The sequence below is a fragment of the Lepidochelys kempii genome, chromosome 5 (genome assembly GCF_965140265.1).
Source record: "Lepidochelys kempii isolate rLepKem1 chromosome 5, rLepKem1.hap2, whole genome shotgun sequence".
Classification (NCBI taxonomy): Eukaryota; Metazoa; Chordata; order Testudines; family Cheloniidae; genus Lepidochelys; species Lepidochelys kempii.
Window position 1 is genome coordinate 34,310,667 of NC_133260.1, and position 14,221 is coordinate 34,324,887.

Sequence of the window (14,221 nt, forward strand, 5' to 3'; positions counted from 1 at the left end):
TCCCCAAGTTATTTTAATGTGCAAATATCAACTTAAAATTGTAATATATGTGTGTGTATTGTATTTTACACAATTGTTGCTTTCCTGGAAATTTGGTTTAAATTCATTCATTGTCGCCATCTTGTGTAAATTCATTAAACTGTGAAAGTTAATCAGTAACTGGAGTGGGAAAGAAGAAGGATAAGAGAAGACAGCAGGAAGGATAAAATTTTTGTTCGCATACATACAATGCAGACAGCTTTGAGATTTTTTTCTTGTGTGCATTTTTTCTGGAAAGGAAAATTTGCTACCTGACTGGGATTGGTTCTTCTCCTTGACAGAGGTATTTGGAGCGGTGCCTCTTTTCCAGTAAATAAATACCAGGGTCAGTTCATACTCCTCTGTGGCACTCTGGGCGTGGTCACTACCCATCTGCCCTTACACCAGGATGTGTACTTCCAAATTTGTATGAAGTGCTAGATTAAATATAAACTTCTTAACATTAATGTAAAACTTGTTAACTAATATATTAACTACATACATGGACACTGGAGAATCATATAGATATCCAAAGAGTGTCTCTCAGTTAGAGCAAACTGGGATAAAAAGGTCAGTCCCAAAATGGGAGAGAGAAGTACGGTCCAGTACTTCAGGTACAAGCTTAGGCCATAGGAGAGTTGAATTCTCCGCTCTGCCACAGATTCCCTGTGCAACTCCGGGAAAATCACTTAGTCTCTCTGTGCCCCATCTTTACAGCACTGTCCTACATCATAGGGGTGTTCTGAGGATCAAAGTTCCTCCTCTACCTTGGTGGGTCTTGCGCTTATTGGCCGATTTGCTCACGTTGGAGCTTCACGGCAGCCCTCAGTTTGGTCGTTTTCGTGAACCCACAGTCAACTGCTTCTGTGTCTGACCAGGAGTTGGGAGGTTTGGGGGGAACCTGTGCCCGCCCTCTACTCCGGGTTCCAGCCCAGGGCCCTGAGGAATGCAGCTGTCTAGAGTGCCTCCTGGAACAGCTGTGCGACAGCTAGAACTCCCTGGGCTACTTCCCCATGGCCTCCTCCCAACACCTTCTTTATCCTCACCATAGGACCTTCCTGCTGATGTCTGATAATGCTTGTACTCCTCAGTCCTCCAACAGTCCGCGTTCTCACTCTCAGCTCCTAGCACCTCTTGCTCCCAGCTCCTTACACATGCACCACAAACTGAAGTGAGCTCCTTTTTAAACCCAGGTGCCCAGATTAGCCTGCCTTAATTGATTCTAGCAGCTTCTTGATTGGCTGCAGGTGTTCTAATCAGCCTCTCTTAATGGTCTCCAGAAGGTTCCTGATTGTTCTGGAACCTTGCCTGTTACTTTACCCAGGGAAAATGGACCTACTTAACCTGGGGCTAATATATCTGCCTTCTATTACTCTCCTGTAGCCATCCGGCCCGACCCTGTCACAATACATTAAAGATTGTGAGGTGCTCAGATACTGTAATCTTGATGGCCATCTAAAAACTTTATATGGAGGAAATCAGATAAAATTTCCATTCTGGATCCTGACTTCTCCCTGAATCTGAGACACTTGGAAAATAGTAAGGGGAAATTAGTTAGGGAAAAAGCAAAAAGATGCAAAACAGTGCCTTTCCATAAAATTAATTGTATTAATACATTCTGGGATCCTTCTGGAACTGGTTATATCTGAATAAGATCCCGCATTGATAAACCTAAGTAAGGAAGAGTTGGATGTTTTCAAACAGAATCATTTAGGGTGAAAGGAAAAGAATAAAGATTCTCTTTTCCTGATCTGGTCAGTTTTTCTAAGGTAGTGGTTCTCAATCTTTCCAGATGACTGGACTCCTTTCAGAGGCTGATTTGTCTTGTGTACCTCAGGTTTCACCTCATTAAAAAACTACTTGCTTGTAATCAGACATAAAAATATGAATGTGTCTCAGCACACTATTACTGAAAAATTGCTGACTTTCTTATTTTTACCATAATTATAAAATAAAACAATTGGAATATAAATACTGTACTTACATTTCAGCAGATAGTATATAAAGCAGTATAAAACAAGCCATGTCTGTAATTTTAGTTTGTATTGACCTCATTAGTGCTTTTTATGTAGCCTGTTGTAAAAGTAGGCAAATATCTAGAAGAGCTGATGTAACCCCTGGAAGACATATGCATATCCCCAGGGGTACACTTACCCCTGAGAACTACTATTCTAAGGTATATAATTCACCACTCTCCACACATCTAGCAGATGTCATGCTCTTTTGAGTTTGAAAGCTTTGGACAAAATAAGAGGGAGAATAACTTTTTGTGCAGTTCAAAAGGAAGAATTAATTGTGGTAATGAATAACTCTGCAGCAGAAAGGATAACCTTGTCCTTATGGAGGATGTAGGAAGGCCCATGTCCAAGGGCACAGATCTGAGACTCTTTTGGCAACTAAGATTGCAACCAGGAAGCACATCTTTATGGAAAAGGAACACAGGAAATTGGATGCTATCTGTTCAAGAATGGATTGTAATAGCTTTGCGCACTGTGGCTAGAGACCTAGATGATTCTGCATTTACGATACCATTTGAAGTTAGCGTGAGATATGGTGATGATAGCCTCAGGTCTATGTCATCCTGTGAGAAATGTAAGAATTTGAAAATCTGGTTTTCTGGGATTAATCTTTCTACCTTGATACCAATAAGAAAATGTTGTCCATACTCTTGAATAGGCTTAGAGAATTGGAAGGGCCTGTATACAAACTCTACACTATTTTGGAAGTGTACTCCATCTCACTGAGTTTTTCTTTTTCAACAGCCAAAATATTAGGTGCAGGTAGTCAGTATTAGGATGCAGGAATGGGCCCATAGGTAGGAGATCCGTCATCTATCTGCTGATAGTTATGCCCCTTTTATATGGATCAACCTGATGGAGGCTAGGTGATCTTCTGCCCAGGAAAATACTGCATTACTTTGGCATTTAGACTAACTTCTTCTATCTCTCTGTCAATGTATTTGCTGAAAAGAGGTACTGCCACAAATATCTTGGACTTGAGAAGTGGCTAAGAGCCAGGTGGTGTTCTTCAGTTTCATGGCTGTCTACTATCTGATGAAGATTATCACAGAAATACCCAATTATCTAATGCATTTCTGTATTTCTTTCAAGTAAAATTTAAATACTCCTATTCTTTACTGTGAGCTAATAAACAATCAACTTTCACCTATTTGTTAGACCAATGTCCACAATAAAGATTCCTTCATCGCACCCAAACCAAGCCTATTTTCAAGAGAACAGTGGGAGGCTTGCTTTACAGGGCTCACTTGACGCTTTTGGCCTAAGTCATTCCTGGAAGTACAGATTTCAATTATACTAATTCCAGGGATAAGCAAACAGAATTCTGACACAACATAGCCTATCTCTGTCCCCAAGTACGTTTTACACAAACACAGCATTTACAACGTCACAAAAGCAGCATGAGTCAATGAATTTCAACACGAATACTACACATTCTGGAGTGATAATATTTTTAATTCTTTTTAAACTACAGTCATAACAGCTTAATTAAAATTAAACTATTTGATTCTACTGCAGTTTTGCTGATGGTCACATGTTCTTACTCGCAATGATCACAATGCCAATGGAATGCACTTATGGCCACCAAGAAAAAAATTTAAGCACTTTGAAAGAAATGAAGCAAAAAGTGTTTAAGAAGCTATTGAACATACTACTCTAACTTCTGAAAGCAGTATTTCTGAATAGTTTGTTCATTCTGAGTAGGTTACAGTGTTCAAGAGCTGAACACAACTCTTTCTGGTGCATTTAACCTGGGAATGATTGTTCAAGCGTTTCATCAGTATAAAAAAAAGAAAATGGGGAAAAAAAATGTAAGAAGTTGTTTTGAAGTTGACCAAGAATTGTGCTTCCTAAGCAGTCTTGTTGGTTTTTACAGCAGGCATGCTCTCTTGGAGGGAGGGAATACAGGGTCATTGTTCAATTGTTTTTGTACATTTAATATTGAAAATAGTTTAAATAATAAACAAATAATAAATTTTCAATAGTTTTAATATTTAAAATAATTTCAATTGTTTATTGAATTGTATAAGAACTAAGTAAAAAATTGACTAAATTACAACTGCTGAAGACCGTGTATGATATACGAGAGAGACTTGAAGCTACAGAAGAACGGACTTAAGTTTGTTTTGTTTTTTTTCATTCAAACTGCAGCAATACAGTATGCCTACCAGAAGGTCATTCAGTATATTCCTCCTTAATAAGTTAATATTGTTTGATTTTTTTCATCATTCTACTTTCATCTGCATATTGAAAGATGACTCATATCAAATCCATTCTTCTAATATTCATCAACCAACCAATTAAAGTTTATTGGAAGAAGCACATTCAGCATGACAAGAAATCCATTATATTATCAGGATATTTTTCTTGTCATTTGTTAGACTAGGGTAAATATTTTTTCTCTTTAGAACTGTAGACAAGAAAAGCTTTCCCTTAGGAGAACTACTAAGAGGTTGTTACCTAGAAGGGGTTTGCAAATAAGCAGATGGGAAAGAGTCTGGACAGTGGTATTTTTCCATGCCACTTGCAAAGCTGCAGTTCATTAAGGAACTCTATGATAATAGTACCACTGTTAAGAGTAGACCATCTAATAGGACAAAAAAGAAAATTTTCTGTGGACTGTAGCATTCATTTGACCTCACACACACTGCTTATGTCGACCCTACTTAGAATTAAGGATAAAGGGGTAGATTTTCAAGGTACAACTGGCAGTTAGGAAGGCACCTAATTTTCAGTGACTTGCAATGGGAGTTAGGGTATCAAATGGCCATTTGATACCTTTGAAAATCTCCCCCACAGTCACATAGCGGAGATGCTTCCAGTTACAGAGTGGCTGCCCTTCTTCTCCTGTAAGAGTGCCCAACAACAAGAGAGTCGTCTGTATATGCATTCAAGAAAATCTAAACCTCTCCACATTCCCACTCTTCCATTCAATTCCTGCTAATTTATTTTCAAGACTTATTCTGGCAGCCAGGAAACTCATTCTTCAATCCTAAACAAAATCCCCTAATTCTAAAAGAACTAAAGATTGGTGTAGGAAAGAGTGAGCTGGCTACCCGGTAAAGAGCAATCAATGCAGTGTAAGTAGATAGATTACCCAAGTAGTAATAAACTGGAATAATTTGGAAATATGACCAGTCTCGAACTTCTCAAACTAATTCCTCACATGGTTATAGATAGATAGATTATATACCAGATCAGTTACACATTTCTTATATACCAGTTATGAATACAGTGCCCCTTTCTTATCTAGGTCCCTTACCATAGGCAACATGGCAATGAGTAAGTATCTTTCCTTACTCTGAGATATGTTTCAATATACAAACTCAATTATATATATGCATTTATGTAAAATAGTACAGCCCCCTCCCCAAAAAGTGTACATGAATGCTATTTGATGAGAGAGGTTTTATTCTTCTGGTGCTTTATATACAGAGCTGCAACGTGGTAAGCAAATTTTGTTCCATTACTCCACATGTACAGCAATATTAGAAATCACAGTAATGCATATTCGCAGCAACAACAGATGTTCAAAAGATAGCTGAGGCTTCTGTTTGGTATGGAGCCAAGACGACAAGATACTAAAACCTATTAACAGTGTATCCTGACTGTGTAAAGAATCATAAGGAACCATATGATGTCTAGAAAGAAAACGAGAAAAATAATAAAATTTGATCAGAAATTTAATGTATTTTTATTAATACCTGGCAACAGAATAGTAATAGATAATTTAAACGTGTACAACTTGTGTCAGATGCATAGTTGGGAAGAAAATTGCAGACAGACCAATATTTATAGCAAAAGAGAAAATGAACCTGACTTGATTTGGCATAGAGATCTTTATGTCTCATACTGACATTCACCTGAATGTGGAGATTCTGTGAAGAATCCAAATAATGAAACACCTTGACTTTGCCAGTGACAAACACCAAACTATTAGAGATGTCTGGGGAGCAAGAAGTTCCACTGTAACAAAGAGTACACATTTATAGTGTTTCTTGAACCCATAAGAAACCTACCAGAAAAAAAATCGGTAACATTTAAAAAAAATTAAAAAGTATGTTGACAAAGGATAATGTTCAAGCAAGTGCTTATAAGGCAGACACCAACAAGTCTCTACACTGTCTACTGACTAAAAGTCATTTTTCAAGAGGGATATAAATCAGTCAGACCATTCTCATGCAGACCAAGAAACAATGATTCCTTTAGGTGTTAGTGACTAATATTTTGTCTGCAATTAAGTTTCTGATCTTCTAACTAGACTTTATCAGTGTGGATAAAGAGGCAATTGTGATATTTCTGGTTAAGTCAATGTTAATTCTTTTGGGACTTCAAATCAGCAGCATAACATGGTCACCCAACCACTGAAGGGTTAGACTGTGCTCTCAGCAACTGGTTAAGGTATTATGGTTTTATTAGCTATCAGTGGGCCCACAAGCATGTGCTTAAGTGCTTTCTCAATTCAGGGCCTTAATGAATTTTCCAAAAGGTACACAATTCACATATTTTAAAATCAGTTGAATAATGTTATAAATGGAAATACAAGTAATATGCATCAATTCCAGATATCCTATGCATTCAGTCTTATCCTCAAATATGCATGTGAACATCAGCACCTATCAACAAGGCAGCTAACTTTAAATGATAACTTTAAATGATGTTCATATTAGGGGAGGATTGAGTCCACAGTATTAATAATTTCTTAGATCAGGGACATTCAATGTCTGAATACAGAATGACCTCAGGAACTTCAATGCAAAGGTTAAAATGGCCAACTTTATGAGATAAAAGATGCACTTATCGTAGAGTACAGTACTACATAGTAAACTGCTTATGAGTCTTCAAGAACTACATGACATTAAGAAAATCTTGAAAATAGTACACTACTCTTGATTACAGAAAATGGTTTGAAGAATCCTTTAAACAGTCACAAAAGGACCTAAAAAAGAAGTATAAGACTACCTACACATGTCAAAAATAGCTATACCTCTGCAAAACGACTTGCACTGTCTGAAAGATGAATGGCATAATCAAGGACTATCTGCCTCTATTAGTAGCTATGGAAAGAAACATTTCTTTCTTAAGAAACATCTAGCAACCACCTGAAAATTCAGGGCAAGGAAAGGAATCAAGAACATTACAGCAACCTGAAACTACCAGGATTATAAACAACAGCAGTACTGTAAAGTTTGAAGTATTTTGGGTTTTGCCTTTACAAAGAGGCACAGAGTTAAATTTTGAAGAATCAAGTTTTATAAATGTAGAAAATATTTTAACTTAACAAAGAGGATTGTTGTATAATGTTGAGAACTAAGGGTCGCTAAGTATAAACTCCTAGGTTTTTTTCAGCTCTCCCACTGAAGTGTAGGAAAGTCGCTTTGGCAACTCACTTCATCTTCTCTGTCTCAGTTCCTCATCTGTAAAATTGAGTTAATAATATTACCCTATCATAAAGGCATGCTGTAAAGCTAACATTTCAGTTAGCTAATATAACATTGGTAAGGTACTTGGATAATAAGGTGATGAGCATCTGAGGAAAGCCTATAAATACACACACATGGGGATGCCAGATAGGGCCTCACATGAGGAAGAAAAAGGGACCTTTAAAAAAAAAAATGTTTTGCTGTTCTCTCTTAAAGGCCCAGGCATATTTATATAATGTTTAACGATGGAAAAGAGAAGGATCGCAGAATAAGGAAAAACGAAACACTGCCTTATTTAAAAAGTAGTGTCTGTCGCTTGCTTACCTTCTTCTTGTCTTTCAGATCCAACCAACTGGACAAGAACCATCTGCTGTAGCATCACAGCCCACCAGGACAGGAATAGCTCAGGAAACCATGGCATTACTTAGCCCACAGGCTGTTCTCTCACGACTACTGAAAATGTGTCCAAGAGCCAGGTCATACTGCCCTGGATCTACCACAGAACAGAATGCAATGACTCAGGATCTTTCTGGGTCAAGAAAAGTCGACCAGGCCGCACTATTGTCCATTTAATACACAGAACCAATTCTCCTGTCTCATGTCCATTCTAGATATCCTATTTCTAGATTCTTATTTAAATCTGCTCTAAAAGAAAGCCATGACAGAGGACTGCTTCTCAGCAGCAGTTTGAAATAAAAAGTTTAAGTTTTGGGAGTGGGTGAGGGCAAAGGAAAGACAAAGAAACCAATCTACAACCTCAGAGGAAAGTAAAACCATATTAAAGGTGACATTATTTTAGATGAATTTACAGTTAATCAAACCACACTGAACAAACAAAACAAAGTTATGGCATCACACATGCACACTGGCTGTGTTTTCCTGAGGCCTCTCCGAAATGAGCATATATAAGCATACCCTAGAGTGTGTTCGCTCTTACTGTGCTTATAAAATGGTTACTGTAGTGTTTCTATTAATTAGCGGTAGGTCAGGAGAGTATGCTCTCAATTACATAACTCAGTCTTCATTAGGCAGCCAGCCAGATTGCTCCCCAAGTCCATGACATTTTATAAGTGATTGCTGGAGATCTATCCTTTAAACAGTAAGCATAAATAAAGTTCCAGAGCAGTTGAACTCAGATGCGATAACCAATAACTAATGAACTAAATGAAGAAATTAATGTACGTTTCCTTTTGTGTTTGTACATCCGATACTCTTATAGACTGGATGTTTTTCTTGTCATTGCAGCATATCAGGAATGACTTAGAGTGATACTTCCCTCCCCCCTAAAATAAAACAAAGTAGTAAATGAAAACACAACCACCACAACAAAAAAGCAACATTCCTCAATCAGAGTTTTAACCTTAACAAGGGCCAAACACTCCATGAAGTTCACAAAAGACTTCATTGCTGATATTGATTTTACATGGAAGGCACTCAGATAGTACAATAGGCTGTAGTATAAAACCCTAACACACAACTGTGATAAATAAGTGAAATAATACTCTCTTTAATCAGTACATTGCATGTTCTCTAGGCACATTTTCTTCTTTTCCTGACTTCACTATACTTCTGTTAATATCAAACATGCATCTAGAATATCAGATATAAAAACATGCCATCAGATAATGGTTGGAATTACATGTGTGTCTTTAGTTATCAATACAAACACACACAACAAATAGTTTCCAGCACAGCTTTAGTATTACAGCTCAGATGTTAAAGCAAACAAAGATACATAAACGGATGGACATAAAACATTTTGCTGTTCATGTCATTTTACTTGTGTTTTAAACCCCAAAGTGTAACTGAAATTTTGAAACATCAGAGTGAGCAGTGTAACTAAATACATGAGGTCATTGACTGTGATTCAACTCCTCCCTGATGTTAACCTGAGACACCGAAAAAGGAGACAAGGAAAGTAACAGGGAAATTGTATTTGTCTGACCTTGTGATAGACCCATTAAAGACTACAAGTAATTTGAAAGGTATAGCATCTGAGTGTAGCAGACAATGGGAATTTGGAAAGTTGCAATGCCCTTAACTCCTCCTTTATAAAGCACTCTTCCAGCAGCTGCCTTTTTACTCTAACGGGAGTTCCAGCAGGTCCAACCACAAAAGTATTTATGAAACACATTCACAATTTTGCTGGCTGCTAGTCAGAACTTTAGGTGTCAACAGGTGTTTCCTTAACGGCTACAAACAAAATACTGAGGCTGTTTAGTAGACCAAAAAGATGAAAAAAGAAAAGGAGTACTTGTGGCACCTTAGAGACTAACCAATTTACAAGTACTCCTTTTCTTTTTGCGAATACAGACGAACACGGCTGTTACTCTGAAACCTGTCAAAAAGATGAAGAATTGCTCAATAAATTTTTTTTATGTAAGTGTAAGAAAACATGGGAATGACACTGGAATGCTTGCTTTTGGGACTAGTGAAGACGGAACCACTGTACAGGTGGATACTCTCACTTTTTGGTAGGTAATGGGAGACATCAGTACAGTGCAAACCCTGTTGTTCTTGTGCAAGCCCACTGAAATTGTAGGGTATCTGGCTGATTTAAAGAGGGAGAGTGCTGAAATTAAGAGTAAAAATGATCTCCTGGAAGTAGGAACGACAGAAGTCCAGCAACTCCACTTACTAGTTACTAGGGCCACCATGTGGAGAACTTTCAGAGTCAGTGTACAGTAAGCAAGGAGAAAGTGACGGTAACCTGTTTGCTTTCAGCTAGTGGCTATTCCTATTTCCTCTTTGAGAGTACTGGAAGCTGAGACCATGCCCAGTTGTGAATACTGAGGAATGTGGAAAGTGAAAGTGCAGCATAGCCTGCAGATTGTATCCAGACAGCTACTATACTATCAAAGTGATTCTTTTCCAGGTAATGGCTTTTTGAATCAAGGAAGTCAGGCCAAAAGTCAGGTTGTAAGTGGTGTTTTAAGAATCTAAGGAGCTTATTTCTGTTTTTGAAGGTTCTGATGGCTCCAAATCACAGGCCAAAATAGACTGCTCAGTTTGAAAAGTTTCCTAATTGCTGTGCTATGTAGGGAGAATTGTTCAGAGAGAGCTGGTATCTTTCCCCTCCATCCTTACTGTGAAGGATACCTTAACTACAACTGGTTTCAGAGTAGCAGCCGTGTTAGTCTGTATTCGCAAAAAGAAAAGGAGTACTTGTGGCACCTCAGAGACTAACAAATTTATTTGAGCATAAGCTTTTGTGAGCTACAGCTCACTTCATCGGATGCATTCAGTGGATTTTCCACTGAAGTGAGCTGTAGCTCACGAAAGCTTATGCTCAAATAAATTTGTTAGTCTCTAAGTTGCCACAAGTCCTCCTTTTCTTTTAACTACAACTGTGGACATGAATGTGAAGAGACAACAGCTTTTGGGACAGATGCAAATACAAACTCAGGCACTATTTAAAAATCGGATCAAAAATAGACTCACAAGGAACCTACTAGAGGGCAGTATGGAAAAAACACATGACACCATTAGTCAATAGCCTGACACAATTCAAGAGATTCAGAGTGAATCAGAGAACACAGAGACCTTTAATACAGCTGTCAATTAAGGACAATGCCCTCTTGCATAGGAAGCTAGAAGTGCTTGAGAATTCATCAAAGAACAGCAATTTAAATATATTTGGACTTCCTGAGGGAGTTATTCCCATGGAAACTTTCCCAGCTCTTGTAGAATTTATATTAAATGAGGCACTTAATCCCTGCCCTCCCTGCCTCCCCCCACCCTGCCCTAAGTTTTACATCCTATTATAGTTTTCTGTTAATTCTATTAGGGAAGGAACTCTTCATCTTATGTTGGCACTTTATATCAGCCCTATCCTTTATGTTGAAAACTGGTTAGGTTCATATTATTTTTATGTGGGAGAGGGAAGAAATTGTATATATAATTACATATACAAAACTATGTTAAAAGAACATTAAGGTAATAAAATCAAATAGTCAAAGGTTAGGATAAGTACTAAGTGCTTCACAAACATTCATGAATTTATCTTGTCAACACCTCTGAGGTATTATCCTCCCAATTTTACAGATGAAGAACTCAAGTACAGAGAAATTAAGGTACAAATTGTCCACTTATTTTGGATGCCCAACTTGAGACTCCTATCACCTGATTTTTCAGAGTACTTAGCATTTTTATAACACTTCAGCTTCTTCAGCACTCAGCTTCTTTAACCATGAGACTGTCTCTCTTCCTGCCACTCCCGCCTCCCCTCCAGCATTTCCTAACTTGTGTGTGTTTCATTTTGGAACCTTAACATTCTTTCAACGGTTTTGCTCCTCTGTAGGCTTTTCCGATGTTTATGTAATTTTGTATGTAGGTTTTTTTAAAAAAAAAACATTTAAGTGTAAAAACTGAAATTTCATCGCGTGAAACCATACTGTCCCCCACATGGGTCATCAGCAGAATTGGGACCTTTTAGGTCCACACCACGGACTTCTGTCACTTGAGCTGATGGAGTCCTGACAGCAGCAGAAAGTTGTTATTGTTATGCCCTATGTAGACTAGCTACTAGAGGAGCATGAGGCACACATCTTGCCAGTGGTTCACAGCTATCTGCTGGAAGGAATGCTGAGACTTAGGACTCCTGGTTTAAATTCCTAGTTCTGGAGAAGAGTGTGCTCCAGTTCTGTCCTTGTCCCAGTCCTCCGCCCTTTCCAAGCACTTGTCGCCTGCCCTCCTCCTATTCCAGCACGTCTCTTTCCCCTGGAGTTCCTGTTCATCCCCGCTCTGTGTTCCTATTCTTGTTTGCAGAGTTCCTGTGTCCCCCGTGGCTCTGGGAAGGGAGAGGATAGGCCATGTTCCAGCAATATGCACAAACAGCAATCCCATCTCTACTCAGCAAAGTACTCAAGCGCACGCGTAACGAAGTAGGGGAGCAGTTCCATTGAAGACAAAGGTATTTAAGCACATGCAAGTGCTTTTCTGAATAGAGAGAGGATTACAATTGTGCCTAAAGTTAAGCATATGCTCAACTGTTTTACTGAATCAAGGCTTAGGTGCTAAGTAGTATTAGTGCTGCTGCTTGCAAAAGGAGCTTCATTGCAATTCTTTTTCTCCCTTAACTCAAAGTGGAGGATTCTGCTACACTTCAGCTTGTCAGTAAACTCTTTGCCTTTTTTTTCCCTTTTCTCTCTCCCCATAGTAAGTTCCCTGAACAGCTCCCCTCACAGAGAGAAACCGTAAGATACCTTCCTTCTTCAACTGTAACATCCACTAAGGTCAGTACAGCACCACATGGGCAGCACTGTCACTTTCATTAATTCCCTCACATTCCCGATTTCTGAAAAATGTCTTTTACCCATTCTCAGACTAGGACTAAATTTCTTTATATAATGTAAAGAACGACTGGAATGATTGTTATTTAGGCCAAAGTTTTCAAGTTGGATGCCTAAAGTTAGATTCCTAAAGGTACATTCAGATGCTTAATTAAATGTAGCCTGATTTTCAGAGCTGCTGAGCACTTCAGGAGCTCAGCATCACTGAACGTCAAGCGACTTAAATAATCTATATTTAGGCACTTCTTTAGCAGTTTAACTTCAGGCTCCCATATTGAAAAGGTCTCACCTTAGATTTTTCATCATAGCAAAAGAAAAAAACAAAACAAAACCTCAACTAGAATTTCCTTCCAATCAAATAAAATGGAGGTTTTCAAAACAGTGTGGTCCATCTTCATTATACAGCAGCACACAGTGCCAATATGGTGTCTTTGTTAAGCTGAGTTTTGATATAAATATAGGGATCTATCTAGAAAAGTGTTTCCTTAATCCTGAGCATAATTAACTTGCAATATGAACTGACATGGAGCAAAATACAGATATTCCTTCTTTTTGAGTTGCTTCTTCTTACCACTGTATCCAAGACTTCAATAAAACCATTCAATTAAAGAAAAAAAAATTCCAGAGATAGCCAGAGCTCTCCCCCATAGCTGATTTTTCAGCCAAACTAAAAATAAAAGGGAATTATGAAGTCAACTAATGTGTTATCTACTACAAAGGGCAAAAAGAATGTAGCTTGCAGTGAACACAAACTATTGCATGCCTCAAAGGAAGACAGCATCATCCTACGAACTGATAACAGCAGAGCCAACAATTACCCTTAACAAACATGACTATACAAAATCCCCTCAAACACAGATCCACACAAGAATTTGGGATAACTGGCCACTGTCATTTGCTGTTGATACCAAAGATTAGTAAAGAAAATACAACTCCACAGCTAGGAATTTGTCAAAAGCATAAAAGGAATTTGCCTACATACCACCAAGATGCTATCTCTCACACTCCTGGAATCAAAGCACAGTGGCAGAATCTAAGCAGAGGTTCCAACAAGTAAGCTGATTTCTTAAAATAAAGCATTAAAATGACCAGAAGCACAGAGAGCAATTAGCATATTAATTAAAAAACCCTCCCCAATGTCAAACAATACACATTCATGACATGACACTTTAAGAAGTTACTGATAAAATATTATTTACTGGGCTACCCCTTGGATGGATTAAATATTTTTTAAGAAGTAAAATCACTCTTAATGCAAAGTTGGGAGAAAAAAGCCTTATTATACACAATCCTCACTCACATATCCAAGGAGGGATGAATGATTTCATACAGCAGTTGTATCGAGAGACACCCTAAACGTTTGTAATATTGCTAATGAATTCGACAGTTCTAGGAAAGCCCACGTACGTAAACATTTGCTTCATTTTCATCTGCCAAAAAATGTAATAAAATGGAATTTAGTGCCTAGCAT

The 14,221-nt window shown here is 38.1% G+C and overlaps 1 protein-coding gene across 5 annotated transcripts in view; it reads right to left on the reverse strand.

Annotated features, from left to right (window-relative positions):
* Positions 1-14,221, reverse strand: part of ARL15 (ARF like GTPase 15) — a 336,015-nt gene that overhangs the window by 26,910 nt on the left and 294,884 nt on the right. Inside the window, exon 9 of one of the 5 annotated variants that reach the window (XM_073343931.1) lies at positions 11,688-12,248. The exons of the other annotated variants lie outside the window; for them this stretch is intronic. Coding sequence (XP_073200032.1) covers positions 12,192-12,248 — 57 coding nt within the window. The 3' untranslated portion in view covers positions 11,688-12,191. Of the gene's footprint in view, positions 1-11,687; positions 12,249-14,221 lie in introns of those variants that run through there. 5 annotated transcript variants of the gene reach the window in all.